General features: G+C 36.2%; 1 protein-coding gene across 1 annotated transcript in view; it reads right to left on the bottom strand.

The window, feature by feature from the left end:
* Positions 1–16,030, bottom strand: part of ADGRV1 (adhesion G protein-coupled receptor V1) — a 285,841-nt gene that overhangs the window by 210,526 nt on the left and 59,285 nt on the right. The window contains exons 27-36 of the mRNA XM_064439564.1: positions 14,880–14,960; positions 13,430–13,569; positions 12,402–13,011; positions 11,239–11,454; positions 9,778–9,993; positions 8,396–8,640; positions 8,022–8,203; positions 5,829–6,640; positions 4,245–4,454; positions 175–305 (exon numbers count right to left, since the gene is read on the bottom strand). Of these exons, the coding sequence (XP_064295634.1) occupies positions 175–305; positions 4,245–4,454; positions 5,829–6,640; positions 8,022–8,203; positions 8,396–8,640; positions 9,778–9,993; positions 11,239–11,454; positions 12,402–13,011; positions 13,430–13,569; positions 14,880–14,960 (2,843 nt within the window). The remainder of the gene's footprint in view (positions 1–174; positions 306–4,244; positions 4,455–5,828; positions 6,641–8,021; positions 8,204–8,395; positions 8,641–9,777; positions 9,994–11,238; positions 11,455–12,401; positions 13,012–13,429; positions 13,570–14,879; positions 14,961–16,030) is intronic.

Raw genomic sequence — 16,030 nt, 5'->3', positions numbered from 1 at the left:
TAAAGTCAGAGTACCAAAAACTATAAAATCCCTCCAGTTTAGAACTCCAAGAGTAAAGGAGCAAGTAAATAATCAGGTCAAGAAACAAAGACCGCGATAAAAGCACCTTTGTTTCTCAGCTCTGTTCTAATTACAATACACTCCTGTAGCCATTAGCTTTGCTTATGGACTTACCTCAGGGAAAAAGAGTGTTCCAGAATAGTTTTCAAAATTTTGTTTTACGTTATGCCCGACTATCTTCCATTCAACAGTAACATTTCCCAGTCCTGGGGCAGTTCTTACAATATGGAATTGCAGTTGTTCTCCTAGGAACAAAGGGTAAGATGCAATGTGTTGGGGTTTCCTCTCCTACATATCAATTATAAAAATGAGAAGCCAAAAACATGCATCACAGTCAAAACAGTTTTTCTGAAAGACATTCATACTTTTAATAGTGAGCTTCACAGTAGTTATATAACACATTTGTTTTTAATAGTGAAACAAAAAACCTTACACTCTTTCATCCTGGGTCTGTCTGGTTTTAAATCACTCTTGGAAAGAACTATCAAAATATGAGGGGACCTGGTACAGATTAATAATTTAGGAAATAAATGCCCATCAAAACACGCACAAACAGAAGAGCAATAGCTGTCTGTGAACTACACAAAATAGTAAATGCTGTATGTAGCAGCTATAACGCTATAAACAGTTTTCTACAACAGCTAAAACTGGCAAGGAATATACATTGTCCTAGTATTTGCAGTGTCTTATGACTTTACATAGTGCATGAAGAAGAATGCTTGTAATTACGTTAAGTTCCATTTATGTGAGTTTGAACTTACAAATAACATCAGTGTTAGAAAATAAAATATCCAGAAAATGTTAATTTTTAAAAAATTATAATTTTAAAAACAAAGTACTTCAAACTAAAATATTAGTATTTAATAATTTATAATTTAAATTGTTATAATTCATTATAATTTCTGGGATAATCAGTATGAATTGACAATGTGCATCTATAAGAAGCAGTTATAGTATTTTTCACACTCATAACATTTAACCCAATAGCCACTTTAATTAAAAAGAGCAAACTCCTCAGAAAGCTTTGTAAAATTTAAAAATATTATATCACTTACATAACATTAAATGTTTATATAGATTTCTAAAGTTTATATAGTTTATGTATATTAAATATTTTAAATGTGGATGTGTGAAATTAACATGTTATATCGATATGAAAAACATCAGCAGAAAAAAATAGTAGTATTATGCAATACATTCACATTAGAGGACAGATGTTTATTTATAATATGTAAGTGTATTGCATCCGTATGTCGACAGCATTTTTCAAGTGTGCGGAATTTAAGTTTGCCAGTCTGCACAGTGTCGCATCATCTTTCAAAGGCATGAAATGTACAGAAATCTATAATACTGAGATGCCTGGAAATAATAATACATGAGATTTGTTTTGCTTACTGAAGAATGAACAAAACTAAGCAAACATTTGTCAAAATGCATTTTAGTGATGCAGAAACAGGAATCTGACATGCTTAGTTCCATCCCCAACTGACTGAAAAAGTCTTCCTGATATTGCTGTAGACCGATCTGATTTTTTTTACTGTTGCAAAATCTGGAATCATTCTGTCTTCTGATTTGTGTTACATACACACTTAGAAGCAAACCTACTGAGAAACACTGAGGTACATCTCTGAAAGTGAACGAGGAGATGTGGTGTTGTGTAGCTTCTTACTCCATGGCACAGAGAACTGAGCAGCCCAGCTAGTCGCTCTGCTTATGTAATTTAATGACCATGAAGTTAGGATGTTACCTGGCTATTCTAGAACACGATGTCACAGGACAGTATTGTATAGCTAAAACTGGCAGGAACAATTTGAACATTTTCTAGACATGTTCTTTTTTTTGGTAAGGAAACATTAGAGAGACGCTTGTATATTGGCTACAAATATGAGTGAGACGAACAACTAATTTCAAGAGACCTGAATACAATTAATTAAAATATAACATTGTGAAGTAATACAAGAATTGTATACACCTGTTTTCAGATAAATAGAATGTGTTATTCAGCCTCAACATTTGCAACTTCAGTTAAGCCTTGATGATGTACAAATGTTCATATCTTTGCCTTAAGTTGTTCCATGTTGCTTCTAAGAGAATAAAAGGATTCAATATCTGTTGGCATCAGAAGAATTCTGCTCCTACAGTCAGCTATCTGAGGATAGATGACCAGTTTGCAAATTCCCCTGAGGCTAATTTATCATATTGTTTAACACTGCGCTGAAATCCTTTCTGCCCTTAATTGAGAACTGCACACATCCATTGCAAAGAAATAAATATTTAACAGAAAGACTGTTACTTTAGTACCATTCCAGAATGCACAATTTAGAGCTTATTTCAATACATTATGTAATGCAATGGATTTTCACTGAAGACTGCGACAAAACACTTCACAATGCAGAAACCTGAAGTATGACTGATCATAATTACAGAACCCAAGCAGTTAATTACTGATAGTTTCTTAGTCAGCTTTACCAAAACCTTTGGTATCCCCATCCAGAAAGAAATACTAATACAACTACTAACTGATTCCTGAAGATTGAAAGTGTTATTAGGCTAATTTCATTATTTAAAGTTTCTTAATATTTAACCATGTTATCAACATCTTTAGATTTCATTGATCAGGGAGAGGAAGGGGACCTCAGCCATAATCCTCTTCATTATTTCAAGCTACTGCAGTGCATTTTCCTTTAATACAGTCTTAGCCACACAGCTCTTGCATGCCTCTGCCTGTACCAAAATGCTGCTCTTGCCCTCAAAAAGGTGATAAATAATATGCACAGCTTGACATTAATACATATTTGCTTGACAGAAATTGTTCAATAATACAATAAAAAATATAACATTATTTGAATTTATGTCTGAAAAATTCATTTTCAAAATGAAAAACTTGATAATGAAAATGAAATACAAACAATGAAATCATCTAACGGCCTTAGCTTATTCCTTGTTTTATCGAAGGGACTTAGTTTGGTGTTTTTTTCTTGCTCTGAGCCAATGAATTTTTCACAAGCTGGAGGAATTAGAATCAAGCAATTGCCAAACTATAGCACAGTATTTCAGCTCCAAATGGCCAGCATTTGTTAGCATGATAGGAATAATTTTTAACCAGCTGAAAGTATTGAGGGTCATCGTAACCTTTGAGAATGATACCGTTTGTTACTAATTCCTTGTGCTCTTTTTAGCTTTCCAGATTGCAGCTGGCTTGGCAGGTGGATCAGAACTGTTAATGTGGAGGAATAAAGGATGAAAATCAGGCACACACTAGAACAGAGTTAACACAAACCATATCTAGATAGAAAACAAAGGTTATGATGTCCTTCTATGTCTGGAAAAAACAGAACACGATTGGTGGAGAAACACCTTTTTCTTTCAAGCAGAAAATGCAACGCGCCCATTGCTGTATAGCAAATTTCTGTTTTGTTAACTTTTCCTGCCTATCAGTTTATATGTCAGAGAGACATGATACTGCACACACCAAAGGCTGCCAAAATCAAGTCACCATCAGTACCATTATTAACCTATGTGAAACTGCATCAAACCTTAGATAAAACATGCAACATGTTCTTTTAAAACACCAGTAGATATCTTTGGTCCATATCAAATTATTATTGTTCTTTCTCAAATGTCATGTCTGAGTGGTGGCAGCAAGATTGCTACATTCCCAAATTAGCTACCATTAAAAAGCATAAACAGTACATTCTAAAACAGCAGGTTATTGAGTCAGGAAGAGGGAAGATGTGACCCTAATCTTCCTGTGGGAATATTTTCTAAAAGATTTAAAGTGAATTGTAAGTGACTGGTAGATGAGATTTGCTCATGGCTACTAATAGGTGTGTATGATGGGAGTTACACAGAGTTCTGGAAAATTATATAAATGAATAAGACAAGAAATGCTAAAAGAAGCTTTGAAATGCAATACCAATAGAAGCAAGGCATGATCTTCCGAAAAAAAAGGAAGCACAGGTGATGATATATAAAATTATTTTTATAATGGTGTACTCATCACAGATTTAAGTGCTATGCTTGTAAAATTTAAAAATTCAAAGAAATACATGCCAAGTATGTGGTTATTCTTTGCTTGCTGGCATTCTCTGAACAATGATGCAATCAGTGTGAGTCATTACCAAGAGAAAGCATGGAGTCAGAAGCTAATGTTAAACAGAGTGTGGTCAACATAAAGAACCCACCTTCACGACCAATAACAGATCTTGAGGATGTCTGGAAGCTAATAATTCCTGCCACATTGTCACTTGCCAGAATAATCACTGTGACAGTGTCAAAACTGGGCAGAATCCGACTCCCTCCTTCAGTATGGACCAGGCTGATTAGAATACTTTCATTATCCTCTGGCTCTGGATCATCTAAAATTGTCAGCGTGACCATCTTTTTTGTTTCCCCTACAAGGAGAAGAACATATACATACTTAGGTGTGCATGTGGAAACCACCTTTTAAAAAGACTTCATAATCTCCTTTTGTAATACTTAAAAATACTTAAAAAAATTTTTTTAAATGCAAAAAAGGACACAAAGCGTATTTATTTATTTACCTGTCGAGAAGTCACTGAATATCATTATGAAGTTTTATTCAATTACTATTGAAAAGTTACCTTAAGGCAATGTAATTATCAAATTATTAAATATACTACGTAGACATTAACAATGTAGGCATAATTTCTGAAAGTCTAGAATTCCTTATTTCAGTTATAAGTTCTCTGACTTCCAAATTTAAGCTAGAAAAAGAGAACATAATTCTTGTAAAAAAATTGCCAAGTGCATAAATTCTGTGATGACCCATGTACACAAGTATGTACAATCAATTTGATTATATTCACTGGGCCAGGGAATGCATTAAAAGGGCTGTCACTGAGTTAGTTACTTGTCTTCTGGACTATCAAGGAATGATGGAATAAAACAGAAGACATGACCAATTACCAGTCTCTATAATCCATTATAACTTACAGCACACTCCTCCTGCTCAGTGCATGTGTATAGCCTGTGTTTTATGATTATATAATTTTATAAGATACACATACTCCTTGCTACATTGTGTTTCAAAATACTTTGAAAAGAGTTTTTCCTGAACTTATAACCACTAATGTAATTACATGTTAGCCACAGAATCGCTGCTGGCAACCCATCTTCTGAGTGTGATTTAGCAAGCTAGCTAGCACACTAGAATCCTGACTATACTCCCATAAATCGCTTTCGAAATTACTGTTCCATCAACTCTGAGTTTGAAAATATAAAACATATCTGTCATGCTGTGTGGTACTTAAGTAATGTCTGCCATTGACTGGGTTGCCCTGTTTGCAATTTTTTTTAATACGCTGTTATGAAATCAATATGATCTCAGAATCTAAAAAGAGATGTCATGAAAAAGCGGTACTGTATTAACGGAAGGTTAACAAAAGACCATTTAGGCCTGATTCTCATTTTCATTACGACTGATATAAAAATTATCTTCAGCATTATAATTCCTTATTTATTTGATAAAAGGTACTCTTTGTAATGCATACTGCAATATTCCTTTAAAAATTACTTAGCTATGTATGGTTTTTGTCTTTTTTTTAACTATCATTGTGTGTGTTCTGCATTATAATGCCATATGCTAATAAACTATATTCTTTTGAAGATGTATCTGGAGCATTCAGGGAGGTTTAACCTAAGAATAAGACATCGCTTATCAAAACATCCAGATTGAGTGCTTGTCAGGTTCTTTTTGCTTTTCTTTAGTTCTATAACACAGAAGCTGCTCCAAAACCTTGCCTCACCTTCAGCGAACACTAGAATCTCACCAACACCGACAAAATCCAAGTCTGGGGTTGCAGTTCCACCAACCACATGCCATTCCACTGTCACCTGTCCCAGGCTGCCTTCTGTCCTGTGTATCATTAGCTGCACGTTGGTCTGAGGACGTTCTTCTACTTCAATATACAGACCTTCCTCTGTCGCATTGGGACTTAGGCTGTAGATCTTAAATACTCCAAATGCATCTCCGTTCATCATTATGATAACCGTGGAAGTATTTGGCTGTCCTATCGTTGGTTGGTTTTTTAAGCTGGCTGAGATGTTCATTAGTTCAACTTTCAAAAGGGATATAGCAAATTTCTCATCCAACTCTGGCAGACTGTCAGGAAGTATGGTAACTGTGAGATTTGCAAACTCTTCCCCTTCCTGCATTATGGCCCACTGTCTTGTAACAGATTCATAATCACTGCCAGCAATGGCTTGTGTGCTAAAGAGAGCGGATGCACTAGTGATGTTTTTCTTGTAGGTCCAGAATCCTGAAGTGTTAGTTAATGGGCTGATCTCCGATGTCAGCCAAAGGCAGAGAGGGATCTCGGAGGCACTGGAAAATGTAAAGGCTGAACACGCTTGTTCTTTTAGGCACTGAGTTGCACAGGCGTACAGTGGCCCACTTGCTCCCGACACATTCACTCTGGTCTTGGATGGTTGGTCAGGAATTCCTTGAACAGGAGACTCGTAACAGGCCAGGATATCCTGACCTTGCTCAATGGCATGAGCTACAACGTCAGTCTCAGAAGTGCTGTAAAATATCTGCAGCTGACCAAACCTTCCCCCGCTAAAAGACATTAAAATAAAAAAGTCATGTTAGCCAATGAAGTATGACTGTATGTTTCTGGGTTAAGAATAAAAGCTAACAAGATCAACTACCCCTTTCTGAATTGCTGAAAAGCTCCAAATAGCTAATTAAGTGGGTTCCCTTGAAGCTATTACCAGAATAACTGAGTTGTCATTTTTTGGTGCATAGGAAGCTTGATTATTTATAGCTTGGGTAGCAGTCTGTTAAGAATACATGTCTGCAAACATTTGTTTCTAGGAATTAACTTAGTCTTCTCAGGGCTGGCAAGGAAGAAAAAGCCTGTGCTGCCCAACCTTTTTGTCCTTCCTCCTAGGTATCCTCAGGATACCCTACAACATGCATAAAACCTGTTTGCCTTTTCTTGTTTCTTTCCAGCTCACAAGGGTTGACCCATTTCGTGTTCCAGTTCGAATCACAGGACCAGGCTGTTGTGCAGTTTAAATGACTTGATGTCGTGGTTCAGCCTCAGCTGGCAACTGAACACCCCACAGCTGCTCGCTCACTCCCCCCCCACCCCTGTGGGGTGGGGAAGAGAATCGGACAAGCAACAGAACTTGTGGGTTGAGATAAGCACAGTTTAATAATTACAATAAAAAATATATAATGTTATATATAATAATAATCATTATTATTATGACAATAATGTTAATATAATAAAATGGAAAAGGAAGGGAAAGGAAAAAAAGGGAAAAAAAAACCCACAGAAACACAAGCGACACAGCCGCTCACCACCCGCCGACTGACGCTGCCCGTCCCCCAGCCGCGATCGCTGCCTCCCTCCCCCAGCCAGCCCCTCCCAGGTACCGCACTGGGCACGACGTTACATGATACAGAACATCCCTTTGGCCAGTTTGAATCTGCTCTCTCGGCTGTGCCCCCTCCCCTCCCAGCTCCTTGTGCACCCGGCAGAGCACGGGGAGCTGGAAATGTCCTTGACTAGTACAAGCGCTGCCCAGCAACAGCCCAAACATCTGTGTGTTATCTCAACATTTTTTTTTTCCATGCTAAGTTCAAAGCACAGCACTATACCAGCTAGAGTGAAGAAAATTAACTCTATCCCAGCTGAAACCATGACACTTGACAATTAAATAGGCAAAGTGAAGCTTCAGGTACACTGTGTACATTAGGTTTAGATTGTACATTACAATGTCTATTACGTTTGAGTACTTTGTATATTTCTAATAAGCAGATATCTAGTTCAAAAACAACATATATGAAATAAAAATGTGTTGAGCTGGCAGATCAAGAAATTGATACAAATACTTATACAGGAGGACTGTGACAGGTGAAATTATAGCCAAGGCTAAAAAAAGAAAAAGAAAAAACCAAAAGATATAAGTAAAGCAAACATTATACAAACCTTCGCCTGACTGTTATATTTGCAAGCAAATTTCTTTCTAGTGGCTCCTGAATTCGATACAAGGATTGATGAAAGAAAACTGTGCCATAAGGATTATCATTGGCAGGTATTATAATATTTGCCACGCCATCTAACCCAATAGTACCACCATTGGAGGCCTCAGTTAATTCTACATGGACAATCTCAAAAGAAAAAAATAAAAAAGGAAAAGAAATAATGCAGTTAAACAATTTTTGGTATTTCTAACAAAAATCACAAAGTAAAATCTGAACTTCTCACACCTTCCTGCCAGAACATTCTTTGTTTTTCTTTGCACACATTTCTATAAGTTAAACGGTAACATTATTCAAGAAACCCATAACTGGTTTACTTACTTCTTCGATTTCTGGAATATCATCAGCCAGGATTTCCAACAGCAATATCTGAATGGCTTCCCCAGGAGCAAAAGTAATATTACCCAGGGCGACCTGCAAGTCAGCATCAGCAGGATGTCCATTAACGGTAGCAACCCACTGAACAGTAACATTACCAAGTGTACCAGCATTGCGGATTATTGGCAGATTTATGGCTGCTGATCCAAACTCAGGCTCCTCCACAGTGAATTCGGTAATCTGAAAAACTGAAGCACAGCACAGAGAGATGCTTTACGTAAACAATAAAATTGAAATTATATCAACTCCTGAAGTACACAGTTTTACTTCACTTGATTGCATTTGCTTGCGCAAGTAGATCACTTTTAATCAGGTTCAAAGTTAAAACAAACTTTTAATATTTTCATCCGCAGATTAAATTAGCATGATAATCAAGCCCTCACCCAAAAATTTTATTTGAACATACCCGTTGTTCAAGGCTAACCATGAGCTGCTTCAGCAAGGAAACTCCGTAGCAGCTTTCATGCCACTTACTGAAGGAATAAGTCAACATATTCCAGCTAAAGTTGTTTCAAGTAAAAGCCTTCCTTGTATTAAACTTCTAGTTTTTAATAATTAAGTTAATTAGTTACCCATCTGGAATTATTTATATTTGACATTTTTTTCTGTCTTTCCTCTACCACTTTCTACTGACAAAATGGAACAAGATGAATTAAGTGAGGTACTGAAGGGAGAAAAGAGTAAGTCAAAGGAAAAGCAGGACAAAATACACCAAATAACAAACTACAAACAAAAAAGACTTGTAAAATATCATTAAATTTTTTAAATCACCAAAGCGCTTCTCAAAACCTGTGTAATGAAACTAATTTTGGAAAGTATATACAATTGCTTTTATTGATTATAATAGGCAGAAGAAAAAGTAAAGTACTTGACAGAAAATAAGAGAATATAATTTAACGTCCCTTTACATTTTTTAATTTCCCCAGATTTTTAAACCTGCTTTGGCTGACTATCCATTAAAACAAAGGTATCAGAATATTTAGGCAACAAATATTAGAATGCAGATTTTGGCTTAAACCTATTGCAGAAATGCAGCACTTAGATAAAAAAAGTAAACTAAAATCCATCTATCACTATTGGGAGAAACCAAAATCATGCTATATCAACAGACTAAATGATACTTTTTTTTTGTTATACTAAAGCACCATTACTCCTTAATTACATGTTTTAATTAGTTCATCTTATCTTTTCCTTTACTGTCTTCATCCAGGCTTCAACTTTATCTTCTGAAAGTTTTTATTCAGTTGCCCAGTAACAGCTTACCTACAAATCTACAGTAAATGTGTTAACAGAAGAGAGAAAATATGCAAATAACACTCATTTACCAAAGGATCCAAATGGGTCATCAGAAGCCTCAATAGTGATAATTGCCCTAGTCAAAGATCCAAGCAAGGCTCCTCCTGTTGTTTGATTTAGCAGCTGAACATAAAATGACTCCTCAACTTCAGGACTGATATCATTAATTATATAAATTGGCACAGCTTTACTTGTTTCTCCTTCTAGTAAGACAACATCTGATGAGGCTACGCTGTAGTCCTCGCCTAGATTTGTAGATGAAAAAAACAAAACAATAAAAACCACGGAATATTAATGCATTATGGATCAGTGTATTGAACATCATCAGTCATACTTATCTCCTGTTTTTGCTTACACATGCATTTCTCCATTTGTTAATGTTTTTTTCTTTATCTTCAGACCCAGATCTCACAGTCTTTTTTATTCTCATTGCCTTTTTGATATCTGGATGGATTAAAATAAAACTTGGCTTGGCCAAAACAGAGTTTGCATTGTTAGGCCAAGAGGTAGTTACAAAAGGCCCATTATTGTCTTCCATTGACGTGGTCACATTACCAAGATGTTTCCGTCTTTGATTTCTAATTGCTCTCTGGCTTTCCAAGGGATAAAAGTGAACAGAAGCACCTTTGTCAAAGTGGATTTTAGTAAAGGGCACGTTTTGTGTGTGGACCTCAATTTAGGCAAACTTCTCTCTAAGAAGGTCTAGATGGACAGCTGTGATACACTAGATAATGGCTCTGCTTCAGAAACTAATTGAAGGCATACTCTGACATCAATCTAGCTACACACTTACTTAGAAAGTCTGTTACACAAAAAGGAAACTAAAATACCAGTTCTCAGAGCATGTACCACCCGCCTATTCAATTTAGACACAGCTGAAAGACAGTGGGTTTGATTTATAACCATCTAAGTGGTTTTGACCCTGCACACTTCATAAGTTTGCTCTTTTCTTTATGCACCTTCTTTATAGCAGGGACCAACTGAAGAACTTAACCTTGTATTTTTAAAAGTTCAAGTCTTCTTGGGTTTTGATTGGTTTTTGCCTGTTTTACAGTTGAGTTCCCAGTTCTCACTACTTCTCCAACAAGCTCACCTACACAATGTGTGGTGGGTTTAAATATGTACACAGGACTAAACAGTAGCTACATATAATACAATAGTATTTTTTTATGGTTTTATTTTCTTTTTTTGAAGAGGTGGTGGGCTACTAGGGAAACAAACACCCCAATTCCTTCACTCATTTCTCTTGCTAGATTCTTCAGTGATGATGTCTCAGAGCTTTCTAAAAGCTGATGCATGATTTCTCCCATAGGGCTTGGATTCCTATTTGCTAAGCACAGTGGATAAATGTCTCACAACCTTTTTTGGTTTTGTACTTATTATACAGAAGTGCATTCCATGCACAATTGTTTGCTTGACTACTCAAAGCATAGAGTATGCTCTTTCCACGTTACCACAGACTGCATACTTCTGCTATTATGATTTCTTACCAGCTGTTGCAGTTATTGGCAAAGCTTTAAATTTCACAGAAACATCAGCAAATATTCCCCCAGTTCTGGTCACGTTAATGATTGGTCCAACATAATTTTCAGCAACTCGCACAGCTGAAGCTGAAAGCTGAAGTGTTCCAAAAGCATCATCGTTGGCATTGATAATTACATGAGCTATTGTCTCACCCACTAATCCAAGTCGAGGGGAATTTACAACTGAAATGTAAAGAAAACTTAGTGAGGGGGTGCCTGAGGTCCTTGCTCTCTATGGCTATAGAGCTCATAGACATACATGTGAGTTTAGTGGTTAGTTGCCACTAGCTTTCAACAAAATTATCTTTTTCAGAATGGGACCAAGTATAACTACAAACCACACCAACATACTTTTGGTGTTTGAATTATGTTATGGCAGAAAATTCCCGATCTTTAGTAACTTATTATTCTACTCTGCTGTGGAGGGTATAAGCCTTAATTTTCGGAAGAGGTGAGGTAATGTGAAATTATTTATTTGCCTATAAGGTCAGTAGTAAGATTAATGCAGTTCAGAAGAATTTCATTTTTACACTTGCTATGATGAAATATAAATAACATTTCAAACTCCCAGCAGAATTATATTTGAGGTTTCCCTTAATATCAAGATTAATCTGGGATGGAGGCAGCCATTAGGCATATCAAGAAGCTCTGAAGCACAAATCAGGCTGTAATGACCTCAATTTGTCTGAATAAAGGATGAAGAAAACATTCTCTATGTTAAAAAGGTGACATGAGGCTGTAATTCTATACTGCTTTATTTTTAAAAGACTTTTTTGGCTTTCAATAAGCAAAACTAGCTTAGTTATTTCTTAATATTGAACTATAGAGAAACAACACTAAATGAACAGGTATTACTGCGCAAAACCAACACTATAACTTATTTGGCCTGAAAGACCTTCGATAAGGTGATGCAAAAGGGATAAAGAAATGCTCATCCGCTCCTGACAAAATACTGCGCTAAAGGAAATATATGCCAACATCACACAAGGCAGACGACTCAGATCTCTTAACTATACAGAGTTTGGCAGAGGTAGAAAGTTTATCATTTAACTTGCTGCATTTCATCCTGTTAAATATAAATATTAGCCTTCATATTTGAACTGTAGTGTTTACATGTATAAGATACTTACTTGGCCGATCCTGTACTTTCTCGATCAGAACAATACTGCTTAGCTCCACAAAAACAGATTCTGACCTCTCAGGATCATCATCATCCAAAATAGGCAAAGATATTGTGGCCTCGCTTTCGTTGGCTGTGAAGACCATGTAACCTGTAATGGGTATATAATCTTTTCCCTGTACTGCTCTAACAATATCAGGTGGAAGAAAGGGTGACTCTTCATCATCACCAATAGTTCTGTATGTTACCATCACTGTACCGAGGAGACCACCATGTCTTATTATTGTCAGGGAGATATTTTTTGTTTCTTCCTCAACTTTTATTGGTCTGTTTCGCTCAGAAAAGATGAAGACTCCATATGGGTCATCATTAGCTAAAATAGTTAATGTTGCATTAGTGTAATTTCCAAGACGACCACTGGAGACATTGATGATCAAAACTGAAAACACCTCATCCAACTCTGGAACTTCATCAGGAGAAACCTGTACTGTAATATTTGCTCTCGCTTGGCCAACGTCAAATGTTACATCCCCATCTGTAGAGATCAAGTCTTTGGTAAAATCACAGACTACGATCCAGTGCAGTGTCACCTGAGACAAGGCCCCGTGTGTTCTCACAACCTAAGCAAAAAATACAAAGATGTGCATATTTTTGTTCTACAGGAAAGAAAAACATAAAAGTATGAGCTGGAATTACGTAAAGACAATGACACAATGGGTTAAAAATAAATTTGTGTTTTAAAAAAACAGTGTAATCTTTCTTAGCTTTGTTTTGTATCATTGACGCTTATTTTAAAATAATAGTATCTCAAATGTAAACAAGTAGATGTAATTTTAAACCTGTGGATATTATTATTAGATCGTTTTAGTGTCACGTTGAACGACACACATTAGAAAACTCAGTATGAAATGGCAGAGAGGGGTGCATGATAATGTTGTTATAAACCCTATAGACTTACGGAAAAACATCACAGACCGCCCAGTAAAAACAGAGACAGAAGAGGACTGCACAGCAATATGTGACTCGAAGCTTTCTAACCTGCAGCACAATAGTGCTACCTCCATCTTCAGGCTCAGTTCCGTTTACCGAGAGTGACTCCCTACTGAACTCAAACACACCGTGCGCATCATCAGAAGCCTCAATAGTCACAAGGATGCGGGATGCAGTTCCCAAGCTAGCTGTTAATTGCAAGTGCCAAAAAGGGTTATTTTTTAGTAGCATCTTTTCTTACAAGAAAGAAAACAGCTGAAGAAATATGTTACAAAAAATACACAGGAAAGCATGACTGGAGTAGCCATGCTGTTTTGTCTTTGGTTTTTTTAAATGCATGATAACTATCCACATGGATAAGGAAATTACTTTCAATAACACAGTTATCGCAGCCCTTCTGTGGAGCTATGCAACACAAAAAAAATATAATAAATATGAATATTTTAAGAGAGGAATAGAAACAAAATTACAGGTTTAATGAATGAAAATGGAGCAGAATTTAGGATGGCGGGGAGTTATATGGTAAACCACAGTGTAAGCAGATAGACCAGATGAATGCAGGTCTCATCCTAACATAAGCTGGAATGAAAAAAAAAAAATTAAAAACAAAGTCTGGTAAATTCTACTGCTAAAGAGATTGTCTTGGGTGAGATAACTTGCTGCTCAGAGACAGAATGAGCCTGGCACTTAAGAAAACAATTTCTGGAAATAAGGAACAAGGAAATAGTACTTTTAAAAAACCCAGGAAGCCCCAAAAAGTGGCTAAATCACAGATACACTCAGATTCAAAAAGAAATCCTTTGCATCTATAAATAAAATTGAAAATTACGCTGTCATATACGAATAAATCATTCAGTTTGGACAATGGGTGCTCATATAACATTTTCAGGTCTGTAGGGTTTCATTTGAAGCCCTGTATGATTAGGGCTCAGATTTTATGTTATTTCTGCATCTAGTATTTTTTAAATTTTCTCAGTATTAAATTATCTTTGTTTTCTGTATATCATGACATAAAACCAACTTAAAGAGAAGAAATTAAAAACTACCGAAAATTCCCTTTAAAAAAATCTAACAGAGCTTACTTTTCTTTAAAAGTATTTTTGACATGCAGAGAATCAAAGTAAAATAAAGCACATATAAAAGCATACAGCCTGGTAAGTTTTAAATTAGCTGCAATTAAAAAAGTGTCTTTGCTTTTTGCTCTCCATAAAATTTGACAATTTTCAAACAAAACTTCTGGAATTACTATATTGTGTTTTACAACAATACAGTATTGATGGTATAGAAGCTGTTATTTTTGTTGTTACACTAAATACCAACTATTGAAATTATGCCTGAATTAAAATGGAAGGGAATGTTTTGACAGAACTTTATGATAAATCTGAATTAATCACCAATAAATGCAAGTAAAGTAACACTGACATGTTGTGTCAGTATAGTAATTTATGACAGATATTACAGTTAGCAATAAAAAATAGGATTAATTGAAAATGCTTACCATGTTGATGGACAGTCGGAAGGAAGAAATCCACGTTCCCATCACCACTACCACTGCCATCATTTCTAAAGAGCTCAGCAACTTTAAGATGACAGACATACAGATATATACACATATATACATTTATAAATAAAGAGGAAGCAGAAAGTAATTTAAACATTTCTGGACAACACAAAAAGAGAGGGAAGTAGTCTAAGAAGGCATCAATTCTGGGTATGAAAGTATACAGGATTTCTGATAAAAGTCAGAAAAAGTATTGTATTGCCACGTCTTATTTAATTTATGGCATTGGAAATACCAATGGGAGGTCAGAAGGGAAGAAAACACAAACTTCTGTTTTCTCTTTTCTTTCTTTCCCTCCTTGTGTCCCCTTTCTCACTCCTAAATGAGGTCTGCCATGGAGAAACTGGAAATGTGAATTTAAAGGAAAAACAAACCAGGGGCTAACCCCTCCGCTGCCCCCAACTCTCTTTTTCTCATATTTCCTCACAAAGCGAAAACATATGTCAGAAAGTTGGAAAAATCTACACAAAGCTTAACTTATGGAGACTTCACCATAAGTTTTGTGGTTGCAGCTGTGTTGGAAAAGCCAAAAAGAAGGTTTGTGTTAAGAGTTTGTGCCTAGTGAATATCTGAAGTTAACTGTAAGTTTTCTGACAAAAAAAAAAAAAAATTATTTAAAGAGAAAAGTTTGGTTCTTTTTAACAAAACAAGTATTCAATCAAAAAGTCCACATGCATGGGAAGCCTGAAGTTTTTATCGGAAGCATCACTAAGGCCACGCTGCACCAAACAGACAGATGTAGTCACAGTAGAGAGCTGGATTCATTCAAGGTAGCACGATACAATTTCCCAGATGGCACCACACTTACATTTCTGGATTGCTTAATAGAAGTCAGTTTATGGCTGCCAAGATTTATAATTACTTCTTTTCTTCCAACCAGCTTTACAATCTCCCTCAAAAAATTTCTCCAATGGAAAAAAATTCAGTAAGGGATGAGTGGTTTTATGTGGCAAGGGCACTGACGCTTGCCATCCCTTCTGAGACTAGCATCTCACAGCAAGATTTCCTTTGAGGTTTTCCTTGTTCCTCCACAGAGCTACCAGCTTCCTCTCCAGCTCAGCTCAACTCCCTCGGCCTCTCAGTACCCA

This window comes from Phalacrocorax carbo, chromosome Z (genome assembly GCF_963921805.1).
Source record: "Phalacrocorax carbo chromosome Z, bPhaCar2.1, whole genome shotgun sequence".
Classification (NCBI taxonomy): domain Eukaryota; kingdom Metazoa; phylum Chordata; class Aves; order Suliformes; family Phalacrocoracidae; genus Phalacrocorax; species Phalacrocorax carbo.
This window is presented reverse-complemented; position numbering and strand designations above follow the sequence as displayed.